The sequence below is a fragment of the Tamandua tetradactyla genome, chromosome 13 (genome assembly GCF_023851605.1).
Source record: "Tamandua tetradactyla isolate mTamTet1 chromosome 13, mTamTet1.pri, whole genome shotgun sequence".
In the NCBI taxonomy this organism is placed as follows: Eukaryota; Metazoa; Chordata; class Mammalia; order Pilosa; family Myrmecophagidae; genus Tamandua; species Tamandua tetradactyla.
Genome location: NC_135339.1, coordinates 18,653,124 through 18,679,465, shown reverse-complemented (window position 1 = coordinate 18,679,465; position 26,342 = coordinate 18,653,124). Strand labels below are relative to the sequence as shown.

Below are 26,342 nucleotides of genomic sequence, written 5' to 3'. Positions count from 1 at the left end.
CGCGTGCCAAGCGGCTGAGGGGCGTGACGGGGCGCGGGAGGGGCGGGGGGGGGGGTCTGTGCCGGGCACGTGGCGGAGCGTGGCTTGGGCCCCCGCCAGCGGGCAGTTCCTCCGCCCTGGGCTTAAAAAAATCTACTCAGGAAGAAAGCGTAAGTGATTCAAAGTGGCCAATAATACAATGTCATCTAAACAAAAGGGAAGAAAGTACTGGAGGAAAGCAGACACAAAAAAATGCGTAAGGCTTACAAATACAGTTAGAAAGAATAGAAAAAAAGTAAATCTTGCCTTATCAGTAATTTCCTTGAATGTAAATGGACTAATGTGCATATTGCCAGAATGGATAAAGAAACATGATCTAAGAATACGATATTTACGAGAGACCCATCTCAGAAACATAGATTCAAATAGGTTGAAAATGAAAGGATGGAAAAAATATTTCATGCAAATAACAAAAAGAGAGCTGGGCTGGCTATGTCAATATCAGACAAAATAGACAAAAACTGTTACAAGAGACAAAGAAGGATATAATGTATTGATAAAAGAATCAATTCAATAAGATAATTTAATAATTATACCCTATTTGCACGTAACAGCAGAACACTAGAACATGTACAGAAGCAAACCCTGCAGAATTGAAAGGAAGACAGATATAGACAGTTCTGCAGTAACAGCTGGAGATTTCAATACTATATTCAATACTGAATAGAACATCTCAACAGATGATCAATAAGGAACTAGAGGACCCGAATAACATTATATGCCAACTAGCTCTAACCAACACATATGTAACACTTCACCCAACAGTATCAGAATACATATTCTTTTCAAGTGTACAGGATCATTCCTTAGGCTATACCGTATGTTAGGGCACAACAGAAATCCAATACATTTGAAAATATCGAAAGCATTAAAAAGTAACTTTTCTGACCAAAACGGAATGAAGGTAGAAATCAATCACAGAAGAAAAATGGGAAAATTTATAAATTTGTGTAAATTGAACAGTACATCTTAAACAACCAAGAGGTTAAAGAAGGGGAATTAGAAAATGCTTAGAGACAAATGAACACAATGATACAACATATGAGAATGTATGGTACACAGTGAAGGAAGTGCTCAGGGGGAAATTTATAGCTATGAATGTCTATGGTAACAAAAAGACGGAAGGTATTAAATTAATTACCCAATTTTACTTCTTGAGGAACCACAAAAAGAACAAAGTAAACCCAAAATTAGTAGTTGAAAGAAAATAATTAAGATTAGGGCACAGATAAATGAGAGAACAGAAAAACAATAGAGAGAATAAAAAAGTTGGTTCTCTTAAAAATTCAATGAAACTGACAAACCTTTAGTTAGATCGATACAGAGAAAAGAAGCAAATAACTAAAACCAGAAAGGAAAATGAGGAAACCACCACTGACCTTAAAACAATAAAAAGGATAATAAGAGAAAGTTATGTACAATTGCATGCCAACAAACTACATCATCTACAAGAAATCAAAGAGCTGCAAGAAATACATTAATTATGCAAACTGACTCAAGGAAAGACAGAAAACATCTACAAACAAAACTATAAAGAATGAATCAATAATAAAAATTATGCATCAAAGAAAAGCCTAGGATTACATGAGTTCACTTGTAAATTCCACAAAACATTTAAAGAATTAATACCAATCATTTTTACACTCTACCAAAGAATTCCAGAGAAGGGAACATTTCCTAATTCATTCTATGAGGCCAGCATCACTATGATACGAAACCCTGGTAAAGTTATCAAAAGAAGAGAAAATTACAGACCAAGTTCTCTTATGAGTAAGAGAATTCCTAACGAAATAATAGCAAAGCAAACCCAATGGCACGCTAAAAAAATATTATATGACACGAAGAGTTGGGATTCATCCCAAGAATGCAAGGATGATATGCAAAAATTAATATAATGCATTATGTATATAGAATGAAGGAAAAAAACACATAATCTGAATAAATGCAGAAAAAGAATTAGACAAATCTAGCACCGTTTTCTGATAAAAAAAATCATAAAAGTAGTAGTAGAAGAGGATGTTCTCAACATGATGAAGTCCATTTATGAAAAGCCCACAGTTTACAGAAGGAAACAGTGAAAAACTTAAAGATTTCCCCAAAGATCAGTAATGAGACAAGGATGCCTGCTTTCACTACTGCTATTTTCAATATTGTACCAGAAGTTCTCGCCAGGGCAACTGGGCAAGGAAACGAAATAAAATACATCCAAATTGGAAAGGAGGAAACAAAACTACTTCTAATCACAGGCAACATGATCCAAAGAAATCCACAAGAAAACTACTAGAACTAATAAACAAATCCAGCAAAGTAGTACAGTACAATATCAATGCATAAAAAGAACTCAATTGTGTTTCTGCACATTAGCAATTACAATCCAAAGGGGAAATTAAGTAAACAATTCCATTTACAATAGCATCTAAAAGAACAAAGTATCTAGGAATAAATTTAACTAAGAGCACAAAAGAATTGTATACTGAAAACTATAAAACACTGCTGAAATAAATTAAAGATGACCTAAATAAATTTTAAAATAGATATCATCTTTATGAATTGGAAGAGATAACTTTTTAAAACTTTTTTATTGTATAGTATAACATACATACAAAGCAAAGAAATAAAAAAGCAATAGTTTTCAAAGCACTCTTCAAAGAGTGTTACAAGATAGATTCCAGAGTTTGTCATGAGCTACCATATGATCCTCTCAGATTTTTCCTTCTAGCTGCTCCAGAATATAGGAGGTTATAGGGCTTAAATACTTTTTCATCATCACACTTGTCTTTTTTTTCCCCCTTCTTTCCTTGTGAACAATAACATACATACAAAAACGCTATAAATTTCCAAGCACAGCACCACAATTACTCATAGAACATATTTCAGACTTTGACATGGGTTACACTTTCACAATTTTAGGTTTTTACTTCTAGCTGCTCTAAAACACTGGAGACTAAAAGAGATATCAACCTAATGATTCAGCATTCATATTCATTTGTGAAGCCCTATCTTCTATATATAATTCTACCATCACCTTTGATCTTTCCATACTTCTCTTTGGGTTTGTTTGGGCTATGGCAATTCTAAATTTTTTATATTGGAAGGGTCTGTCACTAATACAGGATAGGGAGATATAACTATCTGATGTTCTGGAGAGGCTGGGCTAGGTTTCAGGACTTATCTGGACCAGGGACCCATCTGGAGGTTTTAGGTTTCTGGCAAGTTACTCTAGTGCCTGGAACCCCGTGGAATCTTATAAATTGCCCTGGATGTTCTTTAGGATTGGCTGGAATGGTCCCGGTTGGGGGTTGGCAGGTTATGATAGGTAGCAAGGTTTACCTGAAGAGCAACCTCCAGAGTAGCCTCTCGACTTTATTTTAACTCTCTCTGCCACTCATACTTTATCAATTACACTTCTTTTCCCTCATTTGGTCAGGATGCAATTGTTGATCCCACAGTGCCAAGTCTGGATTCATCCCTGGGAGTCCTCTCCCACGTCGCCAGGGAGACTTTCACCCCTGGATGTCTGGTCACACGTAGTGGGGAGGGAAATGATTTTACTTGCAGAGTTGGGCTTACAGAGATTGAGGCCATATCTGAGCAGCAACAGAGGTCCTCCAGAAGTAACTCCTAGGCATGCCTATAGGTAGTCTAAGCTTCTATGCTACCTACCTAAGCTTCACAAGTGTAAGCTTCATGATCAAGGGCATAGCCTATTGATTTGGGTATCCCTAAAGTTTGACACAGTATCAGGTCTAATAGTTCCAGTCTTTCTCCCCACCCTCAGGGAATTTGCCAATATTTTTTGATTATCTGGTTAATATACTCTAGGATGTTTCCAGGCTTTTCAATAATCTATACAGGATTAAAGGACCTCTTTCTCATTCTGTGCTCCCTGTGTTTCACTTGTTCAAATGAGCTAAACAGATGGGTTGAATTAAATTATGCACTACAGAAAATTTCAGTTCCAGATCAAATAAACCTTTCTTCCATTGGTCTCAAAGAGTATGTGTGGTTCTAAAATACAATGTCTTCCCTATCCCGATGCTCAGCCCAAAAGGTGGCCAGAAAACCCCTCCTCGGGGAACTCATATAACAGAGGGGCTGTGTGGGGTAAGCCAGGGCCTCCTCTCTTGCAAAGCCTGTGCCTGGGAGGGTGGAGAAGGAATGGAGCTGACCTGGTGTGCGTCAGTAAACAGGTGGGTCACCAACCTCCCACCCACACAGGGAGGTGCAGATCCAGGACCACTTAGCCTGGAGATGGGCAGATGTGAGTGCTTGTCAGGACAGGTTCAAGGAGCCAGGATACTGCCAGGGGGGAAAGGGAGGGGCAGGACATGGTCTTAGGGGTGGAGGCCAAGGGAATGTGGCCTTGGGTTCAAGGATTGGATTCTCCCACCAGAACTGTCTGCAGAGGAGGGGCTAGAAACACCCTACCCATGTCTTGAAAGGTAGTGAGTGCACTGTCACTTGGGTAGGCAAGTAAGTAGAAACTGGATGTCCAAGGGTGAAGGTCAGACTCCAGTCCCTGGCCCCAAGCCCTCAGGCAGGGTGGGGGTCTTGCCTTAAGAAGTGGGGGTGACTCACTGGCAATGCTTCTGTCCTCCTGGAGCCTGAGACCCCTGGCACGCAGCACGACCACCGTCAGGCGGCTCAGGTAGTTGTAGCTGAGGCTGAACTGCAGGTCACCGAACTCCGTGGGAGGTTGGAAGAGGCCGGGATGAGAATGCCCTTGGTTCCTGGGGTGGGGGCTGACCGCTCTGCTCCCTAGAGTCACCCAGACTGGAGCAGCCCCCAAACCCACAGTGCCTGCCTCCCCCTCTGCCCCACCTCCTCTCACTGAAGCCTTACACGCCATTTCTTAGGTGGGGAAACTGAGGTTGGGAGAGCCATGGACACAAACCCAGGTGTGTGGGATTCCAAAATCCAATGACAGCCACGTGGGTCCTTCCTGGATTGGGGGGGGAATGGTGAGTAAATATGTCCCATAGCTGGGCCATTTGGGGTATCACCTTTCACAGCTGCCTGACCTGGATGGGAATCTAAATGTGGTTATTTCCAGGTTGCTCCGGGTAATCTGACCAACCCTGGGTGGTCCCTCCCTGCCCCCGGGGCTGCCTTGCCTGTAGGGGGTGGGCGGTGGGCTGACAGCTGACTTCAGGGGGGGTCCTCGCCACACCTGTTGCAGGCCCAGGTGGTGCTGACACCTGGGTGGCCCCTATCTAACGCCCTTGCCCTTTACCTCCAGGCTCTCGGCCTCCAGTCTCTCCAGATGACACGCCTACCATCTCCCGCCAGGGTCTCGCTTTTCAGGGGGAACAGCACCTGGCCCAGGAGACGGTGCTTCTTCTGTCTGTCCACGTGTTACACAGAGAACTTCAGCACCCTCTGGGTGATGCTCTTGCTGGACACCTGGGGGAGACGAGGACCCGGGTGCAGGGCAGGCACGAGGTGCAAGTAGGGATGGTGTGACAGGTTCTTGTGGACACAGGTGTGCTCCATGCATCCACTGGGGACCCGCAGCCCCCCCCAAGATCCAGGTGGGGAAGTGGGAAATGCCCCAGGGGAGCGGACATGTCTGTCCAAGCCTTGTGGCAGAGCCCCTCCCATGGATCCACCCCAGACCCAGGGTTCCACCTGTGAACTGGATCCCCCCAGTGATTTGCCAGCAGATGAAAATGCAAGAAGCGCCCGGCTGGCTGCCGTCTGAGCACCCTGCCTGCCTCTGCTATCTGAGCTGGGCAAGACAAGTCTACTCGCCCCCGAGACTCAGCCTCTTGCATGGAAAACGGGAATGAGAGTTCTTACTCTCTGGGTTATAAAACCCCAAGATAGTTTCCGACCTATAGCATTTGCTGGCTTAATACTGTTTTTTTTCTTCCTCTTCCTCCTTAAGGTACTGAGGGGCCAAGGTCAAGTTGAGGCAGGGGTAGGGTGTGGGGAAGTGATGAGTCAAGACAAGAAAATACAAATGCACAAAGAAAATAGAGCAGCAAAGCAAGCCCATGTGCCTTGGATTCTAGATGGAAGAGGGGGAAGGAAGAGCAGATACAACTGTGGATTTTCCCAGTCTTGGGCCTCAACAGGCTGGCTCAGGCACCCCTCTTCCCAGATCTTAGCTGTGGAGGAATGTACCCCCCTTCCCTGGAAGCCTCTCCTTTTCCTCACCGCCAGCCTGCTGCCCCGCTCTTGAAAATGTTTGCTCAAGGCTTCTCGGCAGGTCTGGAGAGCCTGCTTCCCCTGGGGCCCCTGTCACCTGCTGGCACTCCCAGGCCCAGGTTGGGCCCTGCCATGGGGCCAAAGGGCACTCCTGGGGGGCTCTCAGACAGCATGGGGGAGTTTCTGTTCCAAGGGACCCAGGCTGCTCCCAAGCCCGAAAGATCCTACCTTCCACCTTCCTTGGATAACCAGGTAGAAACCCCAGATGATGCCTGGGCTTCAGAGCACTTCCCCCAGCACTGGGGGCCAGACCTTGGCCTTCAGTGTCTCACCTCTGGGGAACACCCCCCTACTCCAAGGCCTTTCCCCTGCCCGCATCTGTAGGTCCAGCCTGGCAGGCTGGGTAGAGCAGAGCAGGGCAGGCACCCCCGAGGTACAGGAACTGCAGGACCCTCCTATACCAGGTTTGCTCCTTCCTTCCGGGGGCCAGAGTGCCCCAGACCCATCCTGTCCCTTCGTGGCGCTACCTGGAAGGTGAAGTGCTCATCAAACTGCGGGCTGGAGGTTTTGCGTTTGGTCTTAGACTGGAGGAAGCGGCGCTCATCAGGCGGCAGGTGCAGCTTCACCAGGGGGCTGCAGGTCTCCGAGGGGGCTGGTAGCCGGCGACCCTTGATCAGCTCCACCAGCAGCGGCTCGGCCTCCTGCTGGTATTCCACCGAGAACCACAGCTGCCCTAGGCAGCCCTCAGGGAACTCGGTCTCACTCTTTTCCTCCGGGTGCCTGTACAGCTCAGGGTTGATGGTCCCCCCAGCACATGCATTTCCTGCAACAGAGAGAGGCTGGGAGGTTTGGCAGCTCGGATGACTGCAGGCATGGGGCCGGGCACCGCGCTCTTTGACCACCCCTGTCGGCTGAGCCTCTCTTGGCCTGTTCTCTGGCCTCTCCTGCCCACATCACCCCCCTCTCATGTGGCCTCCTCCAGGAAGCCTCCCGGTACTGCTTCTTCCCAGGACTCCTAACAGAGCTGACACCTGCTGCACCCTGTGGCCCTGAAACAGGCTCCCGACCCTAATTTTACAGTCAGAAAATGAAGGAGCTGGAATGAAAACTCCAGTCTGGGGGACTTGAGGTCTTAACTTTTTGTTTGCCTTTTAAGAAAAGGAAAGTAATACATATTTATGATAAGGATTTCAAACAACACAGACCTTGGCTTTGTGTTTTTGTTTTTAAACACTGTACCTGTTCATGATAAGAATTTCAAATACTGTAAAGTATAAAGTGAAGGTTTTGCTCGCTCACCCCCATTCTAATTTCATTGCTAGTAGTTTCTGTGAATCCTCCAAGAAATTTCCTCCTTAATTACAATTTCAGACCTCTAAGAATTTTTTATACAAATGAGATCACTTAGATACTATTCAGCAGTTATCGTTATTTATTTAATAATTAGAAATGTGAATTCCTAGCCACTTGGTGGCACTTAAACATCAGAGACTTCCAAGCATGTCAGCCTTTGAACTAGTTCAGCAGGAGTAGATGGTCACATAATGCTGAAGGGAAATAGAAATGGGGTGAAGGTTATTTACTGGTATGTGCCCCCCCACCACGAAGTGAGTTTCCTTTACACAGCAATGGTGTAATAGCATCAAATTGAATGAAAGTTTGTTAAGTACAGCTATAAATTATAGGAGCCAAAGGGTTAAAACAAGACCTGCAGAATTTGTTGGGAGCAGCTGGGGTCCCTGGGTGGGCAAGAAACTGAGGAGATTGTTACTTGCTTTGTTTGGAACAGTCTGGGAAGAACAGAATATTCCTTACCCCCAAATGGTTACATTAAGTATGAAGAAAGTTAAGTACTTTGTTTCCTCAGGAGAAGCAGGCATGCCTTTTGTTACCCTGCAGTAAATAAGCAGGAGCTAGTTGAGAATAAAGTTGTCTGTTGTTTGATAAAGTTAAGCTTCAGACCCCTGATCCCGTCTGTCTGTCTCTTTCTTTCTTTCAGTTTCTTTCTGTCTTTCTCATCATTGCTTAATATCCTTCGAGCTACGTTTCATAGGAAGCAACAATAAAAAATTGTAATAAATGTACATCGAGAAACTTTGCAGAACGGTTTTTTTTTTAGGGTAAGACTTGGTTGTGCCTGAATCTCAATGTGCTACCTGGGAGAAGCAGACATGGGAGCAGCAGATATCTTACAGCTGTCATCTAATAAGTAAGGGAAGGGTCAAGGGAAGCTTCCCAAATCCTTGTCGGGGAGGTAGCTGGCAGAATTCCGAGTCCATTCAAGCATGGGAAGGACTGGAAGGGACCAAGAATTTAAAGATAAAGGGAAAAAAATCCAATTCTAATGAATCCAAAGGCTTTTTCATTATGCAGAAAGGAAATAAGGGGATCCCTATTAGGAGAACATCCTGATGTGACCTACCACTCAAGTGGCCTGTGGCCCCCACATTCCTTGCAAAGCAAGGGAAAGTGCTTCCGGATTCTCATCTGCAGAGATAGTGCCTGCATCAAAAAGTAATTGGTGCGCTAGAAGCAGTTAGTTCCTTACTTATGGTTTTCTTAGGTTGGGGAAGCTTTTCTGTATGCTCTCTAATGCATCCCCTAAGAATAATAGGGAGGTGATGGATGCTAACGGCCATTTATTTCTTTACAGATACTATTGCCATATATTGATACTAACTCCTTCTTTGTTCTGGGTGTATTGTATTGCACAGGTTATTATTAAACCATTTCCCTAATACTAGGCTTTAAACTATTTTTTCATATTTGCTGTTATTAAATGTGGTAAAAATAAATATCTCTGGATATGTAGTTTCGTGTTCATGTGTGAGAATGTCTGTAGGATTAATTTTTGGTCAGGTGGTACCTGTAGCATTTCTATGGATATTGGCAAATTGCTCTCCAAAAAGATTGTACCAGCAATATATGAAAATGCTTACTTTCTCACAACCTTGCCAATGTTTGAGTGTTGTCAAATTTTAATATATTTGCTGGTTAAATAACTGAAAAAATAATTTCTTGATGGCTATTTTGATTTGCAGTTCATTCACTATGAACAAGCTGTGTTTCCCCTGGGTGAGAACACTTGTTCTGGGATCCTCTCAAGCTGTGTGATATGGGGCAAGTTGCCGAACCTCTCTGTACCTCATTTCCTCATCTATAAAATAGGGATGATGATGATACTCAACTAAGTAGCTTGTTTTGAGGATTAAATGACATTGTACATGTCAAGGGCTAGCACAGTTCCTGGCTCAAAATAAATGCTAAGTAAACATTAGCCATTATATTATCTAATATATTTAGTGACCATTGGAATTTCTTTGTATTTGATCTGCATTTTCATGTCTATTTTCCATGTTTATTGGACTCTTCTTTTTCTTATTGATTTACTATATTAAAGTATGCCCCTCTTTCCATATAAGCTACAAGTATGTTGTATTCCAATGTCCCATTTGTTTCCTGCCTTGTCAGACCCTGGGGGACATGGCTTCCTACCAGTGGGACAATGCTTCTCAGGGATGCAACATTGTAAAACTCATAAATCTCCTTAAACCGCACCTGTCATTTTCAGGACAGCCACATGCGGCAAGCTGGAGGAGAGGCCATTGTCTTTTTCAACAGATGAGGAGACTGGGGTCCAGGTAGCACAAGCAACTTGCTTAAGGACACACGAGCTCAGGGCTGAAATGACAAGTCCTGGTTCCTGCTGTGACTTCTCTGGGTCTTTCCAGTCGGACTCTCAGCTCTTGGAGAAAGAGGATGTGGGAGAATTGGAGGTGTAGGAGAGGAGCAAGTCAAGGCCACCAAGATGGGCAGTGTGAAGGGAACACGGAAGATCAAGGCTGGGCTGCCTTTCTTTTGCGACAGTCAGGGCTCCTCCCAGGGCCCCCACGCAGGGTCCACCTCACAGATGAAGGGAGGAGGCTGATGCTGAGAGCATGCCCCTCTACCCCATGGGGCGGTCCTGGGTCCCTGCCTGGACACCACAGTCTTTATCACCTCTGCATGCTCCAGGGCCATCATTGCTCCACAGCCATCAGGGTACAGCTCGTGGGGGGAGCTGGTCCTCACAGGGTGGGGCATGAGCTGGGGAAATGGGAGCCCCCTGGGCAGGGGGTGGGGATTTTGCAGCTGCAGCTCATGGTTGGTTGTGTTTATACCTGCTCGTACCCGGCCCTGTGCTTGACCTCTCCACGTGTTGCCTTTGAACCCTCCTAGCAGTGCTCTGAGTTATGGGTTCTAGTTCTATATTATAAGGTGGCTGAGGCTCTGAGCGTGGAGGGGACATGCTCTGTTCTTACACTGAGTGTCTTGGGAGACACGTAGCTGCTCCAGCCTCTGACCCAGGTAAGCAGGAAACCCCAGGCAGCCGTGCTGGCCTGCTCCCTGCATCCTGAATGCCCCTGACCTCTAGGCTGTGGGCACTCTGCTTTCTGGACTGAGAGATGCACTTGTGGAGGTGACCGCAGCAGTGGGGCTCTGGAAGGAGGCCCGGGGGTTTTGGCATCAGCCAGGCCTGCATCCTGGCACCACCACTGGCTGCTGTGACGTGGACAGGGACTTCTCTGAGCTACTTGCAGAACCACCCTGTCTGTGCTGGAGAGGAAAGGGTTGCCTGAGACCTTGAGAGGAAGACTGCTGTCATTCGGCCCTCTGGGGGTGGAGGAAGTTCTCCTCCCCTGAGTTACTGGTTTCCCATTTCCATAGGGTTTTTCTGGGCCTCTTTATCTGTGGGCTCTGAGAGTAAATTGACCATGCAGGGCGGGTCAGGGAGAAGGGTGAGAAGTTGCAGGGATGGGAAGAGGGAATCCCAGGCCACAGAGAATTTTCTCCAGGGCTTCCCAGTTGAGAAGAGTTCTAGCAACAAGAAATTAGTATCAGTATTAAGCCAGCAAATGCTCGTGACGCCGGTGCCTTTTCTCCTTCAGAGCCGGCGAGCAGCCTGGCCTATCAGCGGGTCCAGAAGGTGGACAGCACGGCTCTGAGGCCCGTGCTGGTGCTGGGGCCTCTGCTCGACGTGGTGAAGGAGATGCTGGTGAACGAGGCGCCTGGCAAGTTCTGCAGATGTCCCCTTGGTAAGGGGTGCCCTCCGTGCCTGCCGGGCCCATGTCCATCCCTGTGACAGCCCCGGGCCACAGTGCACGGTGTTCCAGAGCCTTCCCTAGAGGGTGGGCAGCAGAAGACCGGGTCCGGTCAGCCTGCAGCCCCAGGCCCTTGCTCCTGGGAGCGGGCAGTGGGTGTATCCCTGGAGGACTTTGGAGAGTGCTCTTCGCAGCTCCTCTGGGGCCAGGGCAGGTAGCGAGGGCTCAGCAGGGCTGAGTGCCTGGGAGGGCGTTCAGGGTGTGCTGTCCTGACTGCTGGGTCCCTGCCGTGCAGAGGTGATGAAGGCGTCGCAGCAGGCTATCGAGCGGGGCGTCAAAGACTGCCTGTTTGTCGACTACAAGCGAAGAAGTGGACATTTTGACGTGACCACGGTGGCTTCTATAAAGGAGATCACAGAAAAGGTATGTCTCGCATCAGGCCGCAGGGACGGCTTCTGTTTGAGTGTCAGGAGTGGAGGGCCCTGGAGGGGCCCCTCGGCTTTTATGTCCCTGCCCTGTGTGGTCTCTAGACACCCCCATCCCTCCCCCCCTCCCCCAGACCTTCCGTGAGCCATCCACATGCTGCCAGGCAGAGTTCACCTGCTCCCCACGCTCACTGGCCATTGTCGCTGGGGCGGGTCTTGTCTCTGAGTGTTTCTGCTTTCATAGACATGACGTTACCCCCTGAGAAAGTTTGTAGGAGTCAGCTGCACACTTGTGCCTCTCCCTGTCTGAGGTGGTGGATGAGAGCTTTGAACTCTAGAGAAGAACCTCTCGAAGGGAATTCTAAACCAGGGTCCCTGTGAGCATCTGCCGGCCCTGTGCACAGGATTTTATGTTTGCGTGCCTTGTCTGGGCAAAGGGTACACATCTTTGTCCCAGTCCTTCTAGGGGAGGGGGAAAGAGCCACTGCTCTCTCTTTATGCTTTTGAGTACTTTCAGGCCCATTTACCAGGCAATATGAAAGAAGAGTGGGCAGCTCGGCAAGGTGTGTTGGAAAGACACCTGGCCGGAGGGTCAGAGCAGAGGACATGGGACCTTCTTCAGACGTGTCCTTGGTTTCTGTGACCTTGGGCTGGTTGGCCCACCTCTCTGGCCTTTGATTTCCTCCTATTAAGTGAGAGAGTTGGCTTTGTCCGGCTCTAAGCACATATTGTCCCATTGAAGTCTTCCATTTGGGGTGCCCTGGGCTCCCCAATGGTTGGGACCCCTCGGTGGAGCTTCGGGTGTGGCCCAGGCTAGAAGGCTGTGGTCCTTTGCTCCCACTCGGCCTGGAGGCTCAGGCGACCCAAGGAACATATTTCAGTCACAGCCGTGCCAAGACATAACTTCCCTCCAGGAACTCTTCATTGCTCACTCTGGCAGAAATAATGCTCTGGGCTGGGGTAGGGATGTGAGAAGTTCCCAATACCTGGCCAAAGGCAGGAAAAGAAGCTTGGACTTGGGCTGTCCAGACCCTACTCAGTCCAGGTCCAGTCCTAGCCTCGGTCATCATCCCGGCCAGCAGCTGGTGGGGAGAGATTATCCTGGGTAAGGTTCCCGCACCCTGCACCATGTGTGGTCTCCATCAAAGATCGATTCTGCCTGCCTTGTTCATGGTCAGAACTTTACGTGCTTGTTTTTGCAGTAAGGTCAAACTGAGTGAAGGTGAGGGGCAGGACCTGCAAGGAGCTGGAAGGGGGTACCCTTAAAGGCCCAGCCACCTCACACCTGCCCTCGGAGGTGCAGCCCCCTTGCACCTGCCCTTGGTGCTCACCCTCCACCCTTCCTCCCATAGAACCGGCATTGCCTCCTGGACATCGCGCCCCACGCCATCGAGCGGCTCCATAACGTACACATCTACCCCATCGTCATCTTCATCCACTACAAGAGTGCAAAGCACATCAAGTACGCAGCAGACTTCCCAGGGCTCAGCCTGGACCCTGCTGGGATGGGGGCTGGTGGCCTGAGCTGCGGGGGTGGGGGAAACAAGGCAAGAGGCACGTGTAGGAAGGGACCCTGCCCCCCACGGGCCCTTTTACCTCTCCCTCCATCCATCCCCTCAGCCCTGCTTGGGGGCAGCCACAGTTCCTTCGGCAGGCCCAGCTTTGTCTGCACAGCTCCTTCCCACCTGTCTGTCCCCCTTTCCTCTGCTGCTCAGCTTGGCGCTCAGAAGGACACAAAGAACTAAGAGACCCAGGCTAGACCCAGCTCAGCCACAGGCTGGCTTGTGAGTGTGACAAGCCTCTGCATGGAGGTGCAGTTTCCGCATTGGTGGGGCTGACTGCGCACTCACCAAGGCGCCTTTTTGTTCTACTTTTCTGTACCCCTAAGCTTCTGGTACCTGCATTTGGGGCCCAGCTGGTGTGTGCATGCACCGGGCCACCCACCACTGTGCCCTCTGCCCAGAGCCCCCGAGGGGGCCTGCAGGCTGCTACTGTGCCTCATGAGGGGTGCATGGGGACCCTGCAGCCTGGCCCTGCCACCAGGGTCACAATAATTCCCCAGACAAGGGAAGAGGAGGATCTGGGAGGGGCGAGACGCTTAGCCTGGTCCCTGGATATCCCGACAGGGAGCAGCGAGACCCTGTCTACCTGAGGGACAAGGTGACCCAGAGGCATTCCAAAGAGCAGTTTGAGATGGCTCAGAAGATTGAGCAGGAGTACGGCAGGTACTTCACAGGTAGGTGTACCCAGGCATGGCGAGGAGGAAGTGGGAGCTTCGCCGGGGGCATCTTTCTCGGGAGTGGTGGTAGCGGCGCTCCCCAGGCACTCATCAGGTGTGGTCGTGTAAGCTCTTTTCACTACCAGTGAGACGTCCTGATTTCACTCACTGGGCACCACCCGGCACATTTAAAAACATATATATTTTGACAGATCACACACACAGTCCATACATGGTGTACAATCAGTGGCTCACAATTATCACGTAGTTGTATATTCATCATCATGATCATTTTTAGAGCATTTGCATCACTCCAAAGAAATACAAAAGAAAAAATACTCATGCATCCCATAAACCCTTAGCCCTCCCTCTCGTTGACCACTAGTATTTCAGTCTACCGAATTTATTTTACCCTTTATCCCCCCTATTATTTTTTATCCATATTTTTTTACTCATACCACCAGGGAAATTTTAAAAATTAAAATGAAAAATGTTCTGAGTCAGGCACCAGGTCGCCATCTGGTCTTTTCTCAGACAGTCAGAAGTGTGTACCCTACCCCACCCCCACCCGCATCCTGGGGGTCCCAGTAGCACAGTGCGGGGCTGTGGCCGTCTGCCCCCCCACCTGCCATGTCTGTGGCCAGTTTCAGCTGTGGGGTTTTCTGGGGAATAAAAAAGCCCATCTCTGGGCTCTGAAACAACAAAGAAAACAAGAAAACCACAGCTACAATTTACCTGCTGCCATTTTACCTCCAGTTTTCAGCCTCTTCATAAAATCAGAGAAATGAAACTTTAAAATACCCCAAACTTAAGAAACATAAGCCCTCGCTTTTTTGTTTTTTTTTTTTTAGAGTCAGCTGACATAAGATAATTCTGTGTCAGATTTCTGTGGCAGTTTCTAAACACTCGCTGTTGGTTTCTGCACGCGCCCATTGCAGCTGGACAGGTTACCGACCAGCGCTGTCCTGGGGAGTGTGCTTTTGAGTAGCCTCGATCTAGTGTCCACCAGACCCGTGGGGTTGCAGGCCTGCAGAGCAGAGCTGGGACAGTGTGGGATGCATTTCACTGGCCTGGCTGGAATCTTCCCTGGGCCCAAGAAACCGGGCTCTTCAAACTCACCGGGAGTCCCTTAAGAATTGCTCTGCCGACTGGACCACACGACACTCCCCCTGTGCACTCCCACCCCCCCGCCTACTGCTTTCCAAAGTGCAGGGTGTAATTGGTGCTGGGTGGGCAGTACCTCTGTGTGGTCGGGTCCCGGCTGCCCACATTATGGGGTGAGTCAGAGCCCATGTTTCCAGTTATTTCTTGAATTGTTGATCAGAGGGACAGACGACAAGTGCACTGATTTGCTTTCCACTCTCCACTCTACCTTCCCTACCTCTTGCTTGGTGGAAAAGAGGGGGGTGGGCTTGGGACAGGGGTGCCCAAAAAGCCCAAAGCAGACAAAAAAGGTCTCAAAAACACAGGCTCTTAGTCTGAATTGAATGTGTTATGTCTGGGGTGGGGGCTCTTTTGCAGGGGTTGTCCAAGGAGGAGCCCTCTCGAGCATTTGCACCCAAATCCTGGCAGTGGTCAATCGAGAACAGAACAAAGTCCTGTGGATCCCAGCCTGCTCCTTACAGGGGAAAGTCGTCCTGGGAAGTGACTGCACCAACTCTGCCAACGGACGCACGTGGCTCTGCTCTTTTTAGCAACTAAAACCAGAAGGAGGTCTGTACATAAGCATGAAGGGGAAGGATCCCACAAAAACCAGCACCCGCTTTGTGGACGGACGGAGGACACCAGCCAGACGGATCCAGGCCTGGGCAGCAGACCGCTCTCCTCTCACCTCTGTGCTTTAAGACACAAAAAAACAAAAACATAAAAAACACTACAAAAGACTTGATGGAGGGGTTCAACACCAGCCTTTCTTTCACCAGCCAATCGGAGATGCTGCAAAGAGAACCTTCCAGATCACACGTTTACAAGCCTTTTTCTAAGTATTTGATGGTTTCTGTTTACTTGAATGGCTTCATGTTGTTGGTGCCGAGCCCCCACCCCACCCCACGCCACGCCACGCCCCACCTGTCCGACCCCTCTGTCGTTTTGGTCTTGCTCCTCCTGCTTTTGGCAAATCGGCTCTGAAACCTCATCGGGGGCCGCTCTGCTCTGGGAGGTTCTCGTGGGACCAGGGCTGTGGCAGCCTTCCCTGCTGCTGGGCGGCACCTCTCTGGCAAGGACATCGCGACCACGGGTGCTCAGGCCATCTGGGCTGGCAGATCCAGTGCCTTCGTGGAGTCCATTGCCAGTGACAGCAGTTCTCCCGCTGCTGCCGGCCGGGGGAGAGACTACCCTGGCAGTCTTGCAAGCTTGCCTCTCTCGCTTCCTCTCCTGCCTTCCACGTCCTCTCTGTTCCTTCACCCGTGTTTACTATTTAAGCCGTGCATGTGGACCCTCAGCGCTTTGTGGGCTCACGATGACATAGCTGGGTTCTGGGCAGGTTGTTCAGCCAGGGCCCGTGTGTGCCATCGGGTTCTCCTTAGGGTGTGTAGTCTGTGACAGCCCCGATGGGTGGAATTTCCGCAGGGTAGGTCTTGGCATTTTCTGTTTTAAGAGTGCGGCGAGCCCGCCCGTTCTTCCTACCATGAAACGTCCAGGCTTCAGCCTTTGAGTCGAGGGCTTTGAGGGCAACACGGCGAGCAGTGTCGGCACCGTCACAAATCTGAAAGTAAAACCTGGGGCCTCTTTAGTCTTGGTCGTGGTCCCCGTCGGCATGGACCGCGCTCCGTGAGCTCCATGAATGTCCCCGATTGGGGTGTGTCTGCACTTCTGGCACCGGGTGTCTCTGGCCACAGATAACGATGAGTTTCCCCCTTAAGCTGTGCATCCCCTTTGTAGGTACTGTACTGCGCTCCGCGTGAGCGCCGTGGGAGTGTGCCCTGTTATTTTCCTACTGGCCCTAACATTTCATTTTCCAAGCAAGAAATCTTTGATTGGATTTTATTCTTTATAATTCTAGACACTAGATTGTAGTTTAGCCATTACTGACACTTAAAAAAAAAAAAGAGATATATTTTCTTGCACAGTTCTTCAAAAACAAGTTTCAGTCCTCAGTGCTGCCCTTTGTTTTACAGGTACAAGTTTTCTAGTTCAAACAGTTAAGAAAAACTGTAGAGTAGGTCTCGGTGCTGTATCACCTTCAGCGCCCTGGGGGGGTTGGTTTCCCTAAGCCACAGGCTGTGCGGGCAGTGAGGGTGGTACATGGAAGCAGACAGGTACTGGCAGACTGGGATTTTCTGTACTAAAATGTTACTTTGTATCAAAAGTTAAACAGACTTTAGTACGACAAATAAAGGTCAATTTCTAAAACTTGTGTTGCACTTGCACTTGGTTCCATCTCTTCCTGCTCCCTCAACTTCCCTTTGTTCCTAAACTCGACACAGCTTTCTTCCACTGCAGGATGTTGCCAAAACTGGCCCGTGGGTGAGGTTTTCTCCAGCTGGTGTGATGGTCTGGCCATCCTTTGACCTGCGAACATGCAAGCGCCCCCCCCTCTGCCCTCCCCCCACTGGACAACTGATTTGGGTCCGCCTCTGAGCCTGCCCTCAGGTGCTCACAGGCTAGCCTGCAGGTTTGGCTTCGGTGGCAAAAAGCAAAGTCTGCTAAGTGCTCTGGGGATCTGCAGGACAGTGAGAGTCCTTGCTGTTTGCAGCCAGGGCCCTCACCTGCAGGGGACCCAGCCCAGATCACACCTGGCTTGGGGGACTGCATCATGAGGGTGGGCGGGGACAACCAGCGCTGCAGGTCTCTCCAGACCAGCCCGGTTGGGCCTGAAAAACCATGTTCCCTGGTGGTGGGAAAGCTGGGGATGTGGGGGGCCAGAACGGTCCTCACTAAATGCTCAGAGGCCTGAGGCAGAGCAGTGGCCTCCTCTGCCCTTTGAGCTTGGAGGGGCATGAGGACAGAATGTTCTTGAATGGTTTTAAGAAGTGAGGTATTTGAGAGAAAGGAAAATAGACAAAATGATTTTAAGTGAGTGTGCTTTATTGGCTGTGCTCCCGGGCAGAGCTCACCGAACCCAACATGGAGTGAGTTGCCCCAGTTTTTAAGGGCAGGGGTCAGGTGATGACATGAAAGGGGCAGCACATTAAGCAAAGGATCATTATGCAAGGGGGTTGAGCTGCGGGTGGTCAGATGTCCACTGAGCAATGAGTGAACAGATGTCTGCGGCGTAAAAGCCTCGGTTGTGACGGTCTACCTCCCGTTCTGAAGCCACATCATGACTCCAGCCATAGAGCCCTCCCTTATTCCCCAGGCCTAACAGTTCTAGAAAGGCCTCATGCTGGCCTGATGGCTGGGCCATGGGGACAGATTTGGTGCTGCTGCCTCCCTGGCCTTCCCTCCACCATGGAGCTGGAGTCGGCAGTCCTGTCCTCACCGGGCAGACTCCCACCCCCGCCTGCATTTGCCTGGGTCGCTTGGCCCTGCACCGCCCGTGGCCTAGACCCAGAGCTGCTCTCAGGGGGGCGCTGGCTCCACAGATTTTAAGTCACCTACCCGGCATACGGGGCAGGACAGGGGCTGTGGCAACTTGTTTAGGAGCACTTTCTTTTAAGGATTGCAGTTATGATGCCAAAACCTTGATTTACAGCACTTCCAGCCTTACAAGTGATTTCATTTTCTTCTTCAGACTTTTCTGCAGTGAACCTGGTTTTCTTTGAATAATTTATAAGGGAAAAAAAGCACCATGCCTTTTTAAAATGGAAGGCCAGTTACAGTGCTGAAATCACCGGACACTTATCTGGGTCCACTAAGGCCTTGCAGGGCAGCCCCCAGGAGCCCCTGTTGGGCACCGTGGGGAGGAGGGGGTTCACCCCTGCCCACGTGAGGCTCTCCTCAAACCCACCCAGACACCGTCCCTGGGGGTGGTGGGGTGTGTGTGTGCTGCAGGCGGGTGGCCTCTGCCCCAGTTGGTGTCTCATGAAAACACCATCATTCTAGTTCTAAGTCATTCTAGGAAGGTTGGGCCTAGAAGCTGGCTTTGCACTCTAGCCCCGAGGCCTTGGGCAGACGGTGTGCTCAGCCTCCGCGTCTCTGCCTCCAAAGACAGTGACGACGAGCTGCTGTCTAAGGCCCCTTCCCGAGCGCACATCGATGGCTCTGTGATCCGGGGGAGGCAGGTGGCAGTGGGCTCGGCGCCACTCCTCATCTCTCTGAGGTTTTCCTGAGGCCCAGGAGCTGCAGTGATGACACAGGCCTGAGGCCGAGCAGGGCAGCTGACCTGCCCTGAGATCTGTGCTGGGAAACAGAGCTGCTGTCCTTGGGGCTCGGCAGGGCAGAGGACGGCCTGGGCCACAGGAAGCCAAGGATGGGGAGGAACCGGGGAAGGTGCCAGGTGGGGCCCAGAGCAAGCATGGGCTCAGAATGTGGGGTCCCAGCCTGGCGCTGGGACGGTGGGCCCCCACGGGGGCCTGGGAAGGGGACCCAGCGGGTTGGATGCGGGGACCCTGCTCCCTTCCGCTGCTGTTCTAGGCCATGGGTTTCCTCAGCCCGTCCCGCCCATCTGCTTGCACCTTCAGGATTTAGTCTCTGGCTTCTTAATCTCTGCCAGTCCTTCCGCTTCAGTTCTGGCTATACATGGGTGTTAGGTCGGGAACGGGGAAGGGGACTGCAACTGGAGCTGCGGAGGCCTTGTCGCCTCCCAACCTGACTTCCAGAACTGATGACCCGCCCCCTCTGGATGTCACCTGACCTCCATCCTTAAAGGCTGCCCATGCCGAAGCCCGCATGTGCACTCACCACTCACCTCTCACCTTGGATTTGGTGAGCCCAGCCTGGGACCGCAGAAATAAACTCACCCACTTCATATTTCCTGGTCTGCTTTCCTTCTTTCTCACCCTTTCGCCTCCTAAGCCTTTCACTTTGAACCTGTTCCTTTGTGAGCTCACACACTATGCGATTAGGATCGTGACCTCTTAATTGATTATATCTTTGGCAACTTTTGGCTATTATGATTTTTTGCTAATATGTATTTAAACATTTTTGTCTATTGTTTGGTAAAAAAAAATTCATTCTAAAACACCATCCTGCCAAAATAGCCTGTGGGAGATTGCAAAGTAAAGAAAATAATAAAATCAACAGATTTTCTAGATCTATTTAAACAAGCTGTCCTTTCTGGATGCGTTGTTCAATTGATTGTAACTGTTGTTCAGCTGCAGCTGTTAACTGCCTTTTGCTTAATAAATCAGAATCTCCTTGTAAAATATCAAACAAGTTTTGTAACATATAATTAGGAATCCCTAAAGAGGGTCTAATCCAGTTAATATCTCAACAGTTTTTGAAAATCATTTAAAGTTTGTAAATTATCCCGTCTTAATTGTATTTTTTTGAGGAATTATTTTATTAGCAGCTATTTGCATTCCTAAGTATAGGTAGGGCTCAGTCTTTTGAATCTTTTCTGGAGCTATTTGCAGCCCATATTGAGGTAAAATTTTTATAATAGCACCGAAAACCTTTTCCAAAGAGTCATCATTGTCACATGCAGTTAAAATATCATCCATATAATGAATAACAAGGGCCTCTGGAAATTTATTTCTTATTTCTTGTAAGGTTGATGCACCAATAGTTGACACATGGTGGGACTGTTCATCATCCCTTGGGGTGAGACACACCATTGATATCTTTGCATCAGAGCCTGATTATTCAGAGCCAGAACAAAAAAAGCAAACTTTTCTTTAACTGCTGGATGCAAAAGGATAGTAAAAAAGCAATCTTTTAAATCAATAATAACCAATTTCCAGGATTGAGGAATCACAGAAGGTTGAGGAACCCCCGGCTGAAGGGCACCCATAGGGCTCATGGCTGTATTTCCTGCTCTTACCTGAGTCAGCATTCTCCATTCCCCAGGTTTCTTTTTAATAACAAAAACTGGAGAATTCCATGGACTTTGGGAAGGTTCAAAATGTTGCAAGTGTAATTGCCCTTGAACAAGATTATGAAGGGCATTCAATTTTTCTTGAGGAAGGGGCCATTGATCCATCCATATTGTGTTGTAATAAGCCATGTTATTGGGGTAATGATGCCCTTCATTTCAATGGCCCCCACTATAAATTTGTCTGCTCGTTAGAATATCCTAAACCTCGATAATCCCTTGTTTGCCTAGTGTTTTGAAACTGCATCTTTAAGTATAGTTGTTTTGCCTTATCTGATAAGTGAGGGATATGTAAATATGCTCCCCACTGCAAAAGCAAGTCTCTGCCCCAGAGATTCAAACCGACATCTGCCTTGAAAGGTTGTAATGTTGATTTTTGTCCTTCCGGGCCAATTACTTCAAATGTTTCAGTACTTTGATAAATATCAGTCATGGTATGTATGCTGGTAAAAACAGTAGGTACATTTTTTAGTATCCAATTCTGGGGCCAATATCTTTTAGCTATGATAGTTACATCAGCTCCAGTATCAATCAATCTCAAGAAAATTTTATCTTTAATAGTAATAGCAATTTCTGGGCGGTCATCCCCAATAAATATCTGCCAGTAAATTTCATTCCCAGTTGACCCAAAACCTCCTTGACGATTAAAAGGCAGTGAAGGAGGAACATGATAAGGTAAGAGTAGTAACTGAGCAATGCGTTGTCCAGTTTTAATTTGAAAAGGCTGTAAAGATTGAGCCCTAATTTTCAATTCCTCTTTATAGTCACTGTCAATTAAACCAATTTGTATCAATAGACCCTGCTTAGTTAAACTACTTCCAATTATTAAGCCAATAGTATGGTTGGGCAGAGGGCCAGAAACTCCAGTGCTAATTAATTGAATACCCATTTCAGGTTGAAGTAAAATATACTCAGCTGCAGTAGATCTATTGCAGCACTACCGCGAGTTGCAGCCTTTAACTCTAAGATTGGGATGCATGGTTTTGCTGAGGCTGACAGGACACTGCGTCTATGGAGCTCGGCTCACGTTGTTTGTCCTGGGGCCCTGAGCTAAGCCGGCAAGGCAGTTTCCCGACCTTTTCAATAGCACACCATTTTTATGGGCTCTCCAATGACATTCATTAGCCCAGTGAAAGCCCCTCTGACAAATAGGACACAATCTAGATGGCAGTTTCTTAGTTGGGATGGAATTATTAACATGAAAAGATTCACAGTTTTTCTGAAAGTGCCCAAATTTTCCACATTTAAAACAATTTCCTTTCTTTTGATTCAAATTAGACTTCGTGGCAGCTGCCAACACTGCCATCCGATGAGAAGTAGAACCAGTGTCCTGACAGGCTCTTATATACTCCTATACGGAACCACCAGTAGTTTTAATGGGTCGAATAGCCTTTTTACACTCCCTGTTAGCATTATCAAACGCTAATGTCATTAAATTAAATCACGGGCTTCAGATGCTTGCACGGTGTTTTGAATCATGTCTGTTAGACGTGCCACAAATTCGACATATGGCTCATTATTTCCTTGAATTACTTTAGCAAAAGTTAAAGTAGGCTGTCCTGGTGTAGAAATTCTTTGCCAAGCTGCAAGGCAGGCCATTCTGACTTGGTTGATAGCTCTATCATCGTACTGTAACTGTCCTTCAATACCTGCCCATTGGCCAGTGCCCATGATTTGTTCTGCTGTTATTAACACTGGGGGTTGGCCATTAGCATTCCTCCTAGCCAAGTGATTAGCTTCATCAGTCCACCATGTTTTAAATTGTAAAATTTCAGCTGCACTTAAAACAGTTCTGGCTAGCATCTCCCAATCCCAAGGAATTAATCTGTCAACATGAGCCATGCTCTGGACTAGGCCTGTAGTATATGGAGAATTCACTCTGTACTGGGCACAAGCTTGTTTCAAATATTTTAACAATTTAAAAGGAATGGGCTCATGATGAATTTCTACAGTGCCCTGAGGATTATTTTGATTAGGAGGCAAGTGATTAACTGTTACAAGAAAAGCTGATAAAAGTTGTATTGTCTCCAAGTCCCCTTGCTGAGATCCCTGTAGTAAACATTTCATTATAGGTGTTTTGGGTGTAGGCTTTGGTATTATTACACGATTCATATATTTAGCTGAATCACCAGTATCTGTAAAAAAAAAAATGGATTCTGAGGAGGCTGTGGAATTAAGGGACTGGGCATAGGGGCAGAAGGTGGATTACAAATTCATGCAGGGAATATGGAATTTTGCTGATATAAAGTAGGCACACTAATAGCTTTTGTCTGATAAGAGTGAGAAGTCTTGAGAGCAAGTGAAGCTTGCCTTCTTTGAAAAAGGGCCGGTGTGGGCTACACTGTAAGAATACTGAGAGTGCATAGATTTACCATCCTCCTCATCTGTCCTTACACCCTCCTCCTCACTAAGTTTTGTTCTCTTTTCATCTATATCTGCAGTCATATTTTTTTGGGAAAAATTCTGTTTCCCCATCTTCACTTTCTGACTGTAAGGGATCTAAGGCTGCAGCTATTTGATGACACAATGTCCATGCTGATAATGGGACAGTCTCCCCTTTTTTGATAGGCCCTCCGAAGAGCCTTCATAATTAAATGCCACTATTTTAAATTTAAAACATTACAACCCTCAGGGTGAAACCAATGACAATGCTTTTGAATGAGATCAAATAAGGTAAATAATTCAGACGTTTTAACAGAGATGCCAATAGCTTCGAACAATGTTTTCAACACACAAACATACTCCTCCAGCCATCCATTGTGATTACCCATTACCCTGATGCTCCAAGGAAAATGCTTACTTACCAATATGACTCGAGTCCTCTTCTATCAGCTGGACACACGTCCCTCTAATGGAGACCTTTCCTTGGTTCCTTAATATTGTTTTGGAGTCTTCTTCTTCGAGCCCCATGTTGGGCACCAGATGTTGCTTCATATGAAATGGAGCTTGAAGGATATTAAGGAATGATGAGAAAGAGAGAGAGAAACTGAAAGAAAGAAAGAGGCAAACGGATGGGATCAGGGGGTCTGAAGCTTAACTCTAGCAAACAACAGACAACAGACAACTTTATTCTGAACCAGACCCTGCTTATATACTGCAGGGTAACAAAAGGCATGCCTGCTTCTCCTGAGGAAACAAAGTACTTAACTTTCTTCATACTTCAAGTAACTATTTGGGGGTAAAGAACATTCTGTTCCTCCCAGACTGTTCCAAACAAAGCAAGTAACAATCTCCTCAGTTTCTTGCCCACCCACGGACACCAGCTGCTCCCAACAAATTCTGCAGGTCTTGTTTTAACCCTTTGGCTCCTACATGGCTGAGTGCTTGGGTGGGAGGGCCACGGGGAGGCCAGGCGGCCAAGCTCCAGATTCTCACCGGGGCCCACCCAATGAGGAGGAGCGTGGTCAACGTGGAGGGGGCGGGAACCCATGCCACGGCGGATGATGCAGGGATTGAAGTCATCTCGCTCCTTAAGAAAGTACGTGAGTGACAAAGCATGGCTACAAATCCAGAAGGACGACCACCGCCTGTGATGTGAACAGTTCTTGGAAAACTGCCCTCTCGGGGCCATGTCAACCATCAGGGAATGGGCCCTGCCTGAATTTTGCTCTTTCTTTTTCAGTGTGCTCTGGAGAGATCATTTGCTTTCCTTCCCAGCACCTGGCTGGGCCCTGGAATATGTTGGTGCCAGTGGAAAGGCACAAGCTCCGTCTTCGATGGCTGCCTCTGCCCACTGTGTGTCCGGTTGACCCTTGCTTGCTTCTCATCTGTCTGCAGAGTTGGCCTCCGTGGATCCCTGATTCTGGCTCCAACTTGTTGCTCTGAGCTCAGGCCTTGGCGTCTTCCCCCACCTGGCCGAGCGTTCCATTGTCCGCACTGTTCTGGAAGGGAAAGCCGCCCCAGCAGATACCGGCCTGGGGAAGGGTGTCTGTGCCCACCACGTCTGCCTCTGAGGCCGGTGGTCCTGTTTGGGTGGTGAAGGCTCTCCCCCAACCTCCTCCCCAAGGCTTCCAGGGCTGGTGAAGTGTGTGCTTTCCTTCCGATTGTGATGCTTAGCAAAACAACGCCCACATTTTTTCTGAACAGGTAGTGAGGACACTAGCTAAAGCCATTCATCCCAAGTCACACCCATTTGTCAGCTGACAGATGGCACCGTACACCTGACAGGTGAGCCCTGCAGAAGCCAAACTGGTAAGTAAAACAGCAGACACCACGCGCTCTCCCCCCCCTGACATTTTGATTCGGTCTCTCAGTCGCTGTTGGCTTTGTTCCCCCTCTGCCAATTCCCTGACCTCTCTGGGCTCATGTAGCTGCAGCGCAGCTGGCTCTCCCGGCCCCAGCACTGCCTTGCCCGGGGCCATCCTCTTCCTTGCTATCTGACAGATCTTCCTTCCTCTGTACCCAAACCCTCCTTTCTGCTCCACCGTTTTCAAAAACAGCCCAGGGATGTTGGCTTCAGAACTTACACCTGGGTGTCTGGCCTGCTCTGAACTTGCCCCGTATTGACCCTGCCCTGCCCCGTCCACAGGACATGGGGTCCAAGGCACTGAGCCAGGTTTTGGGGTTTGCCCCACTTACCCAGCCTCCCGGCCTCACGGGGCCTCTCCCCAGCCCTCCCAATTCGCTGACCCCTCTGCCATGCCCCAGCCCCTTGGGCCCACCTGCTGCTCCCCACTTCTGCTGGGCCTCACAGACTGATCACGCTCTCAGTCTTAAGTTTTCAGTCTGCCAGTCTTCTTGGTTTTATGTCTGGACCCTGCGACACTCATCGCAGCTTTGAGGGCTGCGTTCTGGAAAAGACTGAGACCATCTGGCATGAGGTTTTGCAACTTCTCCCTGTGGACCTCCACATTCCTATGCCTTTTCTAGCACCCTTTCTCCCCGCCGCCCACCACCGCCCCAAGTCTTCCCTTGCCTGGTTCTTCTTGTGGAACGAACACAAGTTTTGAAGTCTGATGGTTTGGGGTTTGTCATGGTTAGGGACAGGTGTCAACTTGGCCAAGTTGTGGTACCTGTTCATCTGATTGGGCAAGCGCTGGCCTGTCTGTTGCAATGAGGACATTTCATAGGATTAGGTCATGATCACGTCAGCTACATCCACAGCTGATTCCATTTGTAATCAGCCAAAGGGGAGTGTCTTCTGCAATTAGTGATGCTAAATCCAATCATGGGAAGCCTTTTAAGGAGGACTCAGAGGAGACAGGTTGCATTCCTGCTTTGGCTGGTGAGCCTCTCCTGTGGAGTTCGTCCAGGCCATCCATTGGAGTCATCGGCTTTGCAGCCTGCCCTGTGGATTTTGGACTCTGCGTTCCTACGGTCACGTGAGACACTTTCATAAATTTTATATTTGCAAGTGTTCCCTGTTGGTTCTGTTTCTCTAGAGAACCCTAACTAATACAGGGTTCAAATCCTAACTACTGACTTTTATAGCTGTGTGTACTTGGGCAGATCATTTAATTTCTTGGAGCCTCAGGTTCCTAGTCTGTAAAATGAAGATAGTATTCTCCTATTCCCCA

The 26,342-nt window shown here is 48.5% G+C and overlaps 2 protein-coding genes across 4 annotated transcripts; one reads left to right on the top strand and one right to left on the bottom strand.

Annotated features, from left to right (window-relative positions):
- Positions 1–92: 92 nt before the first annotated feature.
- On the bottom strand, positions 93–23,937 carry LOC143653645 (synaptotagmin-15-like). Of its 3 annotated transcripts, XR_013161437.1 has the most exons (4): positions 23,631–23,934; positions 6,717–7,012; positions 5,273–5,442; positions 93–4,981 (listed from the first exon to the last, which is right to left on the bottom strand). XR_013161437.1 is itself a non-coding variant. In XM_077124788.1 (3 exons), the coding sequence occupies exons 1-3, from the start codon at positions 23,758–23,760 to the stop codon at positions 5,395–5,397; spliced, it is 474 nt and encodes a 157-aa protein (XP_076980903.1). In that variant the 5' UTR covers positions 23,761–23,934; the 3' UTR covers positions 93–5,394. The 3 variants fall into 3 exon arrangements, 2 of the variants coding, with proteins under 2 accessions (XP_076980903.1, XP_076980902.1); XM_077124788.1 differs by having other exon boundaries at positions 93–5,442; XM_077124787.1 differs by having other exon boundaries at positions 93–7,012; positions 23,631–23,937.
- LOC143654507 (disks large homolog 5-like) lies at positions 7,062–16,689 on the top strand. Its single transcript, XM_077126477.1, has 6 exons — positions 7,062–7,182; positions 11,082–11,264; positions 11,566–11,693; positions 13,048–13,157; positions 13,822–13,931; positions 15,435–16,689. Exons 1-6 carry the CDS (start codon positions 7,062–7,064, stop codon positions 15,605–15,607), a joined length of 825 nt encoding a protein of 274 aa, XP_076982592.1. The 3' UTR covers positions 15,608–16,689.
- Positions 23,938–26,342: the final 2,405 nt, after the last annotated feature.